General features: G+C 38.1%; 1 protein-coding gene across 1 annotated transcript in view; it reads left to right on the top strand.

The window, feature by feature from the left end:
- The window catches only part of LOC103143337 (collagen alpha-1(XVI) chain-like), a 64,866-nt gene that overhangs the window by 15,862 nt on the left and 34,517 nt on the right, over window positions 1-14,487 (top strand). Inside the window, exons 2-4 of the mRNA XM_007559820.2 lie at window positions 124-260; window positions 11,092-11,160; window positions 11,811-11,928. Coding sequence (XP_007559882.1) covers window positions 185-260; window positions 11,092-11,160; window positions 11,811-11,928 — 263 coding nt within the window. The 5' untranslated portion in view covers window positions 124-184. The remainder of the gene's footprint in view (window positions 1-123; window positions 261-11,091; window positions 11,161-11,810; window positions 11,929-14,487) is intronic.

Here is a 14,487-nt window from a genome sequence, read left to right as displayed (position 1 = left end):
CAAGCATAATGCACAGCTGTCTGCAGACTTTCTGTCAGCAGGCACTGACAGAAAAAACAAAAAAAACAAACAAGATTTGACATTGTTGACTTTCACTTTTTTTTCTTCTTTTCTCTTCACCAGTCAGCCGGCGGCCGAGGGAGGAAGAGATAAGAAGAGGAGCTGCTTTCAGACGGGTTAAACCATGTGGCTTCTGTGCTCCTCCCTGACTCTGTTGGTCGTCAGTTTCGGATCATGTGACACTCTGATGACACAAGAAGGTAAGTTTCAAAGTTTCCAAGTCGTGGCTTTTTTTCTGTCATAAAAAGAACCAGCGCGGCATTTTAGCGGTGACCATAATAATTAACAACCTTTAAACTTTTTCATTGTATCACCTTACAACAACAAGCTTCAATTATGTGCTGCAGTTTTATGTGCACATGCAGCGCATATGTTGTGAAGTGGAAGGAAGGAAAGAAATGGTAATAAAAAATGTAATTATGTAATTTTAGTCAGATAGCCCTAAATGCCATTAACGTCAATCAGTCAGAATTCACTAATGTAGTTTCTGTAAGTATGCTGTGGTCATAAACACAACTGCCCTGTGCACACCTCAAATGTTTAAGAGAATGCTAGTGAACAAACAGAACTGTGAAGACCAAGAAGTATGCCAGTCAAGAACAGGGTTAGATTAAGAGATATCTCAAGCTTTGAAAGTCACATAGGCCACTGTGAGACCTTCAAAAACCGTCATATAAGAATAGGTGGTGCAGCACAAGTGGATACCTACCAAGCCTGGGCTATCCACCTAAGCTAACAGGTTTGACAAGGAAAATATATCAGAGAATCAGCCAAGGAGCCCCTCGTAACTAGAGAAGCTGCAGAGTTCCACAAGTCAGTTAAAAGAATCTAAAGAACGAAAAGCAGTGCCGTTTCTTTTCATTTTGCATGCATGGCTGGCAGTGATTAGCTTCACGGTTTGTATTTGTTTAGACAGGATTGAATGGGTTGGGCAGCAAACTAATCGCTCTAGTTTCCAACTTATTTCTAGTATTTGTTGTAACCGACCTAGACTGTGATATTAATCTAAAAAGCTTTGCAATAATCCACAGGTTTATCTCTACAAGCTCATGTGTAACGACAGCTTTGGTTAAAAATCTCTAAAGCACATTTTTATTGACATTGAGTTGCTGAAGCACATTCTACCTAATGCCCGAGCCATACGGTGTCTATTTTTGGGATAGCTTGGAGATAATGCTAGATTTTTGTCTGAAAGAACAACGATTTGTTTCCTTGAAATTACAAACTTCAATTCCAAATCAAAACAATAGTTGCTCTCAATTAAACTGACCCACGCACTGCCTGTGGTAGGTCTACGACCGATGGGGTTTCAGAGAAAAGTTCCAGAAGACCGACTGAGTTGTTTCATGTTATACTCTTACAATTTACTACCAGTGGGTTAACTTGCCACAGTGCTTTCAGCTGCTCTGTTTTGCTGGGCTGCTCACTTTTTATCTGGACTTCAGAGACAAGTATGTCTGACGTTGTGCTCCCAAAAATGTGAGGGTCATAAAACACTCACCACTGCTGATTGTAGGCTCAAAGAAGCAGCGGTAAGAGTATCTTCCTTATGACTTCAAGCAAGCTAGCTTTTCTTTCTGTCCGTCTTTGTATTGCTGGCCAATACTAACACAGAATCTACTTATATTTTTCATAGACATTGTGAAAAGCATTAGAATAAATCAACCTTATTTAGTTGCTTTAACACAGGTTAATGTAGACTTGGCCCAGTCCACTCAGCTCAATTAAACCAGTTTTCAGTGTTGTGAGGCTTCAGGAATTTGTATTCCCAGTAGGTATATCTGTATAACTTCAGGTAGGTAAAGGTAAAGCATTACTAATTTAGTAATGCATTTCAGCAACACTCAAAGTTCCGAGTGTCATGAAATGCATTAACAATGAAAGCAGCTAAGTACACCACAGTCTGACCTACGTATCTTGCAGCAGCAAGTGAACATAGAAAGAAAATGTACTCTGCTTAACAAGGCATATATATGTGGTTTATGTGGTTTTTCAGAACATCTGAGACCCTCATTTATAAACAAGTATTTAGATTCTTCAGTAGTGCATGTAAAATGTCCGGAGGCAAAGTTTTTGTTCTTTTGCTAACGACATGTTCGGAACAGTCGCTCAGGTTAAAATATTTATCCTAGAAAATTTTATTACAAAATCTTTAAAAAGAATAGCGATGACCAAAATATGATACAAGTATACAAGGTTGCTTTGTCTAGCAGAGGATGCACACCATATTGAGAGCCTGTAGTCCCATGTCTACTCTATTTCCTGCCAATCTACAAACAATTGTATTAAAGGATGGTTTAAATTTGAAACTGGGTCATAATTTTAAACTAAGCCTTAACTAAAACCAGTAGTCTTTAAATGTCTAGTCTAGACCTTCTCAAGAAGTTGACTGCATATGGAGTTGGATGAGAAATGCTGGATAAATGCCGAGCTCTTTTAAAAGGAAAACGGAGTACTTTTCAAATTTAAACCACATTTCGCTGATCAAAACACGTTTTGCTCGAGTTAACTAGCTTGTATCGTCTAACGCGGCGTGTCTGTATATGCCACTCGAGTCTCAACCTACAATAAAACCCATGTAATTACAGCTCATCCACTGGTTGACAACACTGTGGCAGTGGAGAGGCACCCGTGTTTCCCGTGTGTGGTTGTGTTCCTCTTCATGAACTGCCAGTCATTCTGAGGTTACATATTTTATATGGGGGGAGAAAAAAAATAGATCTGTTCAAGTTCTTGTATTCAACTTTCAGCTATAGTTTGATATAAGTTACAGGGTTGGAGAGAGTGTGTGTATGTGTGCCTACATATGTTTAGGCTGAGTTTGTGTGAGAAGAGACAAAAATAGACAACCCAGGAATCAAGGAGGCAGACAGGTAAAAAGAAATTTCTTTTGTTGTTTTGTATTATTTATTTATTTCCCCTCTGAACTGTCACACTCCCTCATCAGGCTGTCAGTGTGTTCTCGGGGGCCCGTTCTGTGATATCACCCGGGGGTGTGGGTTAGCAATCCCCTGGAACTTGTGGAGCTCTGAAGGAAGCTTTTGTGGAGGAGATGGTGCCCCTTGGGAGAATATAGTCGGTGCATTTCAGAGACTGAGTCAGCTCGCAGGTCCCCTGAGTCTTCCCCTCCAGTGGTTGGAAGAAAATGCTTTTTCTCCAACATTTTGTCTCGGGAAGCATCACATACACACACACACGCACACGCACAACATCCCTGCTTCCTTAAATCATCCAAATCCAAATTAAGCCGTAATTTGATTACTCTGTTGCCAGAAAGCAGATTTAAGTATAACTTGTGCTCGAAAGTCGAGCCGGATGATGAAAGCGACTGTTCCGTGGCGCATCAGACAGTTTGCGCAGCAGGAAGGAGAACGATTTCTGTATCGATTTGCTTTGTGTCTGTTTCCTCCTGTCTTTGTGTTAGCTACAGAAAGGCTGTCTGTTGTCTGGTGCTAGTGAATTCTAATAGCCTCGTTTGTCAGAACAGAAGTTAAAGATGGGGAGGCAGTCAGAAGCAAGAACGGAGATTAAAAATTCTAAATGTGGTTTTAAAAACTGACATACATGAATGTTTTTTTTTTTTTTTTTTGACTAAACATGTTAGCATATCTTTAAAAAAATACAGTCAACATCTCTCCATAAATGTTTTCTGTTGTGAAGGAGGGCTCATCATGTGGTGAGAAACTGGCAGGTCCCCTATTGTGGTCTGTCACACGCGGTCAACATGGCCTTTCCCTGAAGAAGTTAATCTTTTACTCTGTTCTGTGTTTTATTTAATTCTTCAAATACCACCCAACATTAAAAGCTTATGAAGTCAATTTGGCAGTACTCTCAGCTAGCAGCTGTTTCACAGAGCCAGAGTAACTAAGCTAGCAATGCTGCTGAATGTATTTTTTTTATGGCTTCCAGTTTTTATTTTGGTTTGGTCTTCACAAAGCCCCAAGATTCAAAAAAAAAAAAAAAAAAAAACAATTTACCTTTGAATGGTATCTATTGTCTCATGTGTAGTGCTTGCCATACATCACCAATAAGTGTGTGCCCTGCACTTGACAGTAAATCAGAGAACCAGCAGAAACTGCAGACGTGCATTTTAGTTTTCTCCCCATGGTTTCGCCCACTGATATCCAGTCAGGTTAGATGTGGAGTTATTTTAACATAAAACTATTGATCTGTGTAACTTCGAACGTTCATTTTCTGGTATCTCAGTTTAAATTCCAGCTAAGGGGAAGATGCACATAAAAATGGTTAGAGAGCTATCCTTAGTCCGTGAACACCGTTGAATAAGTGATCCTTGAATATCACGTCTTCGCGATAGGGTGCTCTAAAGCCCGCCACTTTTCATATTTGATTACCTCGGCAGTAAAGAATTTAACATTAAATCCCACCCAGAGCGCGGTGCATAAATTTGATCAGTAAATGGCATACAGCATGAGTTAGAAACAGACCTTTTCACATCTATTTTTACCCTATGGATTTGTGAGTCACATTCGGTATATTTTAACCCTGTGCCAGTTTCACTTAACTCTATGTAAATGCTCCCGTAAACAGGCACAAGGGTTCGTAGACGTTACGCGTAAGAACTTAATCTCATTTGTTAAACTATATTGATGTCAAAGGCATGTAAATCTGTGTGATGAGTCGGCCTATATTCATGTGAGCTTGTGAGTTTAAACTGAAAGCATGTAAGGGGCATAGAAGGGGAAAAAACGAGTGAGCTCATCGCCCTGGAGGGCTGCGTTTAAAGCCTTTCCACTCCTCTATGCTGCTGAAAAAATAAATAAATAACAGGAGTGTTCCCCGTCAACTGTGCCATTAGTTCAAGAGTCAGGGGGGCAAGTCAGATTCACGCTGTCGATCCCCTTCTGCTTTTCGTTTTTAAATTGTTGAACGTGGCATTTATTTTATTGCATTGCCCGCCATCTCACCGAGCATGCCTCTTTCTTTTACCATATGCTGCATTTGCCTGAACAGATTCGAGCGTGGAAGACTTTTCCATAAACTTTGGCTTCCTGCAGATCAGCGGCACAGCCCAATTATCTAAGAATTCCACTTTTAAAGTTTATTGAATAAGTACCAAAACAGAGACTGTGAATACACCTTTGACCTCTTACACACGTGGTAACTGTTAATATTTTGTGTAAAAAAAAAATAAAAAAAAATGGCATGCTCAAATTCTAGATTTTTAATAGATAAATGAAACGCATGTAAGGAAATAAAAGTGGAGAAGGAGGGGAATAAGAAGGATGAGAAAGTAGGAAGAAAGGGTTCATTGAACAGGGCACAAGGAAAGGAAGACACACGAAAGAGATGGCCTCATTAATTAAGAAGGAAGGGCACAAGGAAGCAGGGACTGAGGAAAGAAAGCACACTGGGCAGGAAAGACACAAGGACACAAGAATAAGGGAAATGGAGAAAAGCACCAGGAAGGAAGTAGACATGAATGGATGGGAAGAAAGACACCAGAAAGTGAAGACAAAATGAAAGCAAGAATGAGGGAAGGAACAAAAGAAGGGCACAAAGAGGGACAGTATACAGGTAGAAGACTGATGAAGGAAGGGAACGAGAGAGAGAGGGAGGGTAGTGGGGGAGATGAACACGAAAAAGGAAACGAGGATACAAGAAACCAAAGAATGAAGGACGAACAACACAAAATGAAGCGAGAAAGAGAGAATGAACAACATTATGACAACAGGATAATTATTAAATTGTCCATTTTCTATTGTCTTTTTCCATCCTTAATTCGACCAAGAAAAAAAAAAAACCCTCAATCACTAACTAAAAAAATCACTCTAGGACTCAGACCTCTAATCTTTCAAACATACTCTCACTTGACTTTAACCTGTGCGCTGTCCAAGCTAAGTGAGGGAACATCAAAAAACGGTATTTTACCCCTCTAAAGATGTAATGTCAAGATTAGTTTTTTAAAATTGGCAAGAAAGACTTATGGGATTGGGGCATGGGGGCGGGGTGCCACTCAGCAGTTTACTGACTGACTGCCAGTGTAGGATCATTACCTGCTTTGGCAAGGCTTGAACACAACCCATGAAAGAGGAGGTCGAAGTGAGCCAAAATCGCCCAAATCTTTTCAAGGCTACATGCAGTTACTAGCAGGATGCTGGCAAAACCGCTCAAACTTTGTGCTAATTAGCTTGTCAACAAGCAAAAGCTTTGCCTTGATCTCTGCTTGAGGGGAAATGGGGTTCAAAGAATGTGGCGCATCCTCTGCCAAACTGCTTAATGCTGTGAAAGTCCCCAAAATATGTTTTAGCCTTTGACTTATGTGGAATTAGTGTTTTTCTACCTTCACTGGGAGTAACTGTCTGTTAAGAAGAGGCTATTAATTCGGTTCCTAGTGTAAGAATGAAGACCCGTAGGATCTAAACATATCCACCCAAGCATACTGTGTCAAAGCATAGTTTCTAATGTACAGCAATCAACATTCACAAGAAGAGTATTTTATCACAATAACCACTATTGATTTCTAATCTGTTCTGTTTTTGCTTTGGTTAGCATACCCACAGAAGCTAATTAACTGAGGGGCGGCCAGGTCCACTGAGGTCAATCTTTCTGAGCAAATGTTCATTAAACATATATAAAAAAGACAATAGAAAAGACAATGTTGGATTCTGTCTAAACAATATTAATTTGTGGTTTAAAAGATGACATGTTGGCAAGAAAAAAAAAATCAATAGTTGTGTTAAAGCTGGTTTGGATTGATTTTAGGCTAAATTTTGATGGAATCTGTGGGTAAAAACATAACATTTATGCCAACCTAAAAAAAAAGAAAAGCACTGACTAAACTTAAACAGTCGTTATTAAGATGTTTTTGGATGTCCAATGGTTGGAGTAAAGGTGTTCATGGAGCACAAACATTATCATGAGATCATCAAATACACATGTATGTAACGAGTGATTATAAAAGAGGGTCCATAGCTCCTTAACTTGTGTGGATCTTCAAAACACACAACGTTATTGTGTTAGAGAAGAGGATGACTTGGATAAAGCAAAGGGACGTTGACAGTTCTATCGCTTTGTGTGTATTAATCTTTGGGAGATCTTCAAGGTCCGATAACCTTGAGAAAAGAAGATTCATTTTTCAGTCTCCAAGTATTCACGCAAACGATTAACACAAAAATGTCAAACGCGATCGAAACAGTTTTAATGATAACAAAAAGAAGAAAAAAGTGAGAATGATTGCGACTGTTGCTAAAATATCACGTGCTGACACAGTTTTTTTTTAGTGAAGTATAATATTTATTTTTGGCCAACATTACCTTTCTGGTAACACAGGTAACAGCTTTCACGTGAGCCGATAAGTCTTTCTCAGCAACAGATGGGGAAGGTGGAATGAGATACTGCGGTATTCTACATGCAGCCAGAAAAAAAAAAAGAAAAAGAAAAATCTCTGGCACATTTTCTGGCATCTCATTAAATGAACTTTAATGTGTATTCACTCACACAAAATAGAATAAATCCATATACATTATCTCCCATATATTATCAAACTCATTAAGAGATTTAATTGGCATTCAAGTGATTTGAAAAATCATAATTTACCATAAAATTACCAATAAACTAGAAACCAGAAATTAATAATCGTTTACTTTTAAAAGGAAAAGTTTGATTTAATTGGCAGAAATTAAAACATTGTCCCTTTTCCTTACTTTCTGTACAAAACATGTGGCCTGTCTATTGAATGCATTACTGATTCCCAATATTCAATCATATTTGCTTAAAGATATAGCTTAACATTGTTTGCCTATAAGGTTGTTAGTATTTCATCTATTTCAGTGACACCTCTTTTTTAACTGCTCAGTCGGCTAAATCTTTAAGCTAGCAAGTCAGCACCCCTAAAATATGCTAACATCATACAATTTAATGATTAAATTAGCTAAAATATTAAACTCTACTGTATTCTCACTTTGCTACCTTCTCCTTAAGAAATCTTAAGTTGGTTTCTATGAAATATGTCTACTCTAATTTTTGTAAGAGCAGGTTCTTAAATGCTTGTGGCTCATTGCTATTTAGCTTGACAAGCGAACTTATCATAAAACCAACAAAAATCAACAGAAGGCTTAGAAAATATAAGCTCCCTCACAAATGACGGGTTCCCGTTCAGTTTTAACCCCGGTAACCAATGAAGAACTCAACAAAAAATCAGAAAACCATGGTTCTAAAAAAAAGTCTTAATGTTTTAAGGTGTGAAGACTTTTTTCCACGTCCATCTTCTCTGCTGTCATTTGTTTCTATTCCTCCTTATCTGTTGGCCTGTTTAACTTTTTGTGCCATCCGCTTTTACCTTCAGCCAGAATAACCCTGTGTCTGGCAGATCCTTCATCTTCTCTTTGACAGATGGAAATAGGGGAGTGACGAAAAAAGCAAAAAGAGAAGACTGTTTTATATACATATATATATATATATATATATATATATATATAAAGAAAACAGATGAAGCAGCAACAGAAGGTAGATCTTGGTGCATCTTTACTTGAGAAAAATAAATAAATCTGTGGATCAGTGATGTGAAAAAAAAATGCATGGGGATATATTTTGTGTATTTAGGCTGCATTTTGGGCTGATTTGACAGAATGTTTTTCAGGATAGTTCAGATATACTGTGTGTGAGTTCTGCGGCTCAGAAGACTTCAAACCTCTATCTGATGCCCTGACTGCGTCTAATGATCAGACGTCAAGCCGGATTTACTGTTTGATAGGTATTTTTTTCACGCCGTGATTTGCACTCGTAGACGGCAATAATAAAATGACAGATTGTCCCTTCAGACAGGATGACGTGTGCTTTGCTTTGAAACACTGTCTTTGCTACTTTGAAGCCCAGATGAGCAGAACTGACGACGAGCGGTGAAACTTAAAATATTAATAATCGGATCATACTCGCGCAAGCTAAACGCATGTTGATGTGAAGTCAGCTGTCACAAATCAAAGGTATAGTAGTTGGCCCTCTGTAACAGAATGCCTGCTTGTTCAAGACCAAAAATGTTTCTTTTCTGGGGAAAAAATAAAGATCTTCTTCCATAATGCATAGTGAAGGGAGTGTCAGAAGTATGAGGTGGTTGTTCTGTTTTTCTTAGTGAGTACTTTGCCGTCAGTGATTCTCTTTATATCTAACAACGATGAGATGATGTAAGGCTTTCTTGTTTAAATTGGCTTAAACCAGAAATTGACCTTGTAAAATTGTATCAGGCTAGAGACACCAAAAAAGAGTCTGTTTCAAAAAAGAACTAGGAAGATGAAAAACTAAGTCAGATCTCTGATTTAAAGCTTGCATGACAGATGTATAAAATACAAAAGTACAAAAGTGCAAACGGAGAACGCAAGCATACTGACAAATCTAAATTTCTGTAAATAAGCCACTTTTTAAAATTCTTGACCTTGGAAATGCTTTCTTTAACATTCTACATTTTTAATACAAGATTCTGTTGAGTGTGTATAACCAGTTAATATCTGGTTAAAACTGTGTGTCTTCATTTACTCTAGTTGGCCCTGAAAGCAACTGTTAAGTCTGATGGCTAATCCTAGAGACTGAAATGGGCTTCTTCTTCTTCTTCTGAAAATAATACCAGTCTCAAAAGTGTCATGGTGTTTTATTTGACTTTCTTAAAAAGCATTACCACTTCTTAAATTATTTTTAAGAAGTGGTAATGTTTTAAGAATACCATTCTTAAAACATTTGCATTGAGTAAATAATTACTTCAAAGCTGATGATCTTCCTGTGTCACACAAGTACTGGGATTAGGAAATGCAATGTTTGTACAGTAACTGAATTGAAAGTGAAATGGTGTAAAAATAAAATAATTATTGTCAATTTTAATAGACATGATCACATTTATTTGTATGCTGTCATAAACTATAGCAGCTTATATTTGATATTTAAAGTACTGATGAAATAATAATAAAAAAACAGCTTATGAATTGACTCATAAAACGCGTTATCAAAAGTTATCAAAACTGATTGTTTTAGGACAGATTTCAATAAAACATTTAATATTAGGCTTATAATTTACTGTATAAATGTAAAAAATAGTCTTGGAATAATTCATTGCTTGACATTTTACTTAAATTAACCATTTAAAAAAATGTCTTTGTTTTCCATAAAAACTCTGAAGAAGGCGTACATAGCTGCCTTGGACTTTTCAATACAATCGGTAGGTGCAATCTGCAGCACTTGGATTTCTAACCAGAAGGGAAAAGATAACAATAAGATTTGACTTTTTTACAGCAACAACTTTGTTAGCAATGTAAAACTCTTAAGAATATCCAACCCTTTCACTCAAATGATTGTTGATGTGAACACAGCCTAGAGAAAACGGTTCTGTTTTATTTTAGGTTATCACATTGTTCCATCTGCTCCCAGATTTTTTCTTTTTTTGGGAGCAAAAACAAAAAAAAAACAAGCATGCTTGATGGCATGGCTTGGCTCAGGGCCACTGTCCTTGGCCCCAAAGAGATCAATTAACCGTGGATCACAGTGTTTCAGAGGGTCCGCGTCTACCTTTACAAGTTGTGGTTTCTCTAAAAATCTTACATCTCTTACCCCCCTGCAGTCAGTCGGGCCGCTCTGACAGGCAACACTTTACTCTGCAACCTCCCCCAACGGGGTGAGAACACGTCCATCAAAATGAGGCTGCCGCGACAGACAAGCTGGGTGCTAGACAACCTGTCAGATCAGGTTGTGTTCCACTCTGCACAGCTTTGCCTTCATTTCATCGGCCTGTCTGTTTTTTTTTTTTACACTTATTTTAACTCACTTTCACCCCCAACAGCTCCTTCCATCTTTCTTTCTTGATAAATATTTCAAGCTCCACTCAAATTTATGTTTGAAGTTGCCAGTTCACTCACGCTCACAAGCTCTGTCCATATCACTCAGAAAGATGTGTTGATGGTTTCTTTTGGCATTTGTTGTCAGACGACTTTCTTTTTTTTTTTTCCCCACATCTAACAAATGCTGGACATTTCAGGGATTTTCACCTCTGCGGCTGTTTTTTGACGCTTGATGTTTTGTTTGTTACCGCAGGTGTACAATGCCCGTCCTTACAAGTGGCTGAGTGGAAGTTTCCTCGGACGGCCAGGCAAAACATTACTGGTGAATTGGACAAGCTTATGTACCCATACTGAGAGGGCAAAACGAGTATCGAACATGTTGATGTTTCTTTCAGTGAACAGCTTTCAATGGTACTGTTGACTTTAAATTCACACTGTATGCCGAAATTAACCCAAGTAGTTTATAAATACAAGAAATCACAATAAATAGCCCCTGAAAATTAAGTTATGTGAAATGTTTTGGAATTTACACTTCATGGTTAAATACAAAAGCTTTCTGCAGTTTGTTTTCTGACTACACAGTATCAGACGTCCGAAGATACTGTAGCTCTTTAACCTGTCATGGCTATCATGTGTTTTGGGACAGCTTCCATTAAAGAGGAACAGGATTTATTTCTAAGTACCAGCAGATTTTATGTATGTTCTTGCTATACTTTTTTTTTTTTTACATCTCATTCTTTTTATCTGTTCAATAGTTCTTTCTCTTGTCCTCCCATCTTATTATAAACAACCTAGTTTTGAACTAACTTGTCGTAATATTCACCCATAATATCTGGACATTATGTCAACAGGAGTATTATAATAGTCTTTACTGAAAAAAGCACTGATGTGTTCAGTTCGTATTTTGCCCAATGTAACAACAATCTGACTTTTATTCTATTTTTGCCTACTGATGAACTTCTCCCACACCAGGTTTTAATTTGGTGAGGCGATTCTCCTTGCTCAAAGACACAGATGTCAGAAAGCTCCGCAACCCCCGAGGTTCTGTCATCCTACGCCTTGGCAAGGCGTCACTCTTGCGCCCAAGCGAGTAAGTCCGTTGTATATCTCTCTCTCCCCTTTTTTTTTGTCGTCTTCTTCACTGCTTTGCTTCCTTTCCCCAACAGGGGAATTCATCCGGCACAAATATGTTTTGTTCAGATTTAAGTGGAAGGGAAGGAGAATAAAAGTTAAATTATGTGCAAGATTTCCCACACTGTGTGGGCACAGAGTTTGACAGGCTTTCTCTTTTTCACATCCTTCTGAATGTACCCTTTAGCCGTATCGGCTTGTGAAAGTTCACATGTCAGCGCTGTCTAAGGGTTATTACATGAAGAAGCAAGAAACGTTGGCCAGGCGCTGATTGAGTTTCCAAAATTACCACCGTTACTGGCTTGTAAAAGTGAATTCTTACAATCTATTTTATTTTATTTTATCATTTTTGGGGGGGATTTAACCACATCTCTGCATTAAAACAAGCTTGCATAATGAAATTTCATCCTTACTTGCCTTGGCAGAATCTGTAGGAGTGATGTCTTAATTAGTAGGCATGTTGCAGTTGCAAGCCACACACAAAAAAAAACAAAAAAAAAAACAGAAAAAAGATTTATCAGGGTGAGGATTAGGCAGCTCCATTTTAGAACATGTTCTGAACTTGTTTTCTGGGCACAATTTTTAGTCATTAAAAAACCAGCAGCATGAGGCTTCCTTTCTGTGTAGCTATGTCTTTATACATTTAAAGGTTTTTTACTCAGAGGTTACTTGTAGAGTTGACAAATGCTTTTAAGGGTTTTGTTCTTTGGTCTTTTTTTCCCCCTTCCTTGTACTTTCCATAAAATGTTAATGTTATACTCCCCAATAATAAAACACTTTATATTTTTATTTTTTTTAGAAATTGCCAAATGGGTCTGCTCAGAGCTCGAAGTATTTTATCACTCTGTGTTTGGATGTGATGTGTGAACTCGCTTGAAGATGAATCTGCCTACACAACACATTTTTCACGTGAAACATATTTTTTTACTTTTTATCTTAAGAGTCACAAATATTATTTGTCAAAATCCCGGCAAGAAGTATTTCTTGCGAAAGGAGAGAGAAAACACGCACAGAACTCTGTCACCTCTTAGGAAACCAGAATTTGTGTGGCAGAAGAACAACATTTCAAGATGTTTTTGTTTTGCTCTCAAGCATATGAGGAGAGCACAGAAAGGCAGCGCTACGTCTTTTTCATGTACGTTTCACTGAATTTTGTTTTGTTTCTTGAGGTTTTGATGCCTCAGATAAATTTGTCTTGCATATACATACAAAAATTAAGAGCCCACTGCACTGAACCCCACTGAAAACCTCCTGGTTATTCCACCAAATATTGCTTTCTGAACTCTGCCCAAGTTAAAACATTAGCATTGCTGTTTCTAAATGAATATGAACTCGTTTTCTTTGCATTATTTGAAGTCTGAAAGCACTGCCTCTTAATTGTTATTTTGACCTTTTCTCATTTTCTGCAAATAAATAAAAAATGTTTGCTTGAAATTTTGGAAAAGTAGAATAAAAGGTAGTTCATAGAATAAAAGAACAATGTTCATTGTACTCAAACATATGCCTATGAAAAGTAAAATCAGAGAAACTGGTAATTTTATGTGGTCTCTTAATTTTTTTTTTCCATGTATATGTATATAATTAAGAAAGGAGAAGCCATGATGCTCTCCACCTATTCTTTCAGAGTGCAGTCTCTATGGCAGGATAATAGGATGAGAATTGACTTACCCGGGCCTGAGACTGCACAATAATGGCAACGCTCAGTAAAGAGATGAATGACATGACACCAGTGCTCAGCCGCTTGTGTTATATGAGAGACGACTACAGCAGTCTTGCAGAAAAGGATCCTATAACCATCACAATGGCAGGCTTCCAAGGCAGGGATTTTAGCATAAAGAGCCAGTGGGCAGGTTGTGAGATGATACACCCATACTGACTGCAGAACTTGACTGCGCTTCATAAACGCCTCACCATCAGACCGGGCCGTTTCTGATCGTGGAAGATCAGACCGACAGTTTCTTTCAGCTGTTAGTCAGTGTTTCCTGTTAGACATTGTTGCAGGCAAGGTGAGTATGGATTTACTCATGACAGGAACCAACAAGGGGAGCATTGAAGAAATAAAAACACAAAAAAACAAACAAACAAAAGAAGAGCAGCAAAGCTCCATCTTACTAGGGTAAATGAAACCGTTACCCAACACTTTAGGAGTCGATGCCGGTGAATTCCTGTTTGAGTGAGAGGACCATTGAAGTGTCAAGGTGCTGCACTGGTGTGTTGTGATGAACAGCAAGTGGAGTCTAGAAGTGTAGGTCTTAATGTACTTGTCTATCTATGTCCTGACTATCGTCTGCAGTCATTAGACACGGATTATGTGCTAAAGAATAAGAACCATACGAAGGTGGCAGAAATGAGCCTCATCTTATGGTTGTTGAGCTCACCTTAGAGACAGATTAACTCTCCTCCAAGTTCCCTTGGAGGGGATATTGTCCTTTCGAAATGATTAAAGCTCAGACGGCTATAGCAGCTGATTACGAAGTCTTTCGGATGCCTCAATTTTATTTGTTTGTTTTGTTAGGCT

The sequence above is a fragment of the Poecilia formosa genome, unplaced genomic scaffold (assembly GCF_000485575.1).
Source record: "Poecilia formosa unplaced genomic scaffold, Poecilia_formosa-5.1.2 Scaffold107, whole genome shotgun sequence".
NCBI lineage: Eukaryota > Metazoa > Chordata > Actinopteri > Cyprinodontiformes > Poeciliidae > Poecilia > Poecilia formosa.
Note: the sequence above shows the minus strand (reverse complement) of the source record. Positions and strands in the feature narration are given on the sequence as shown.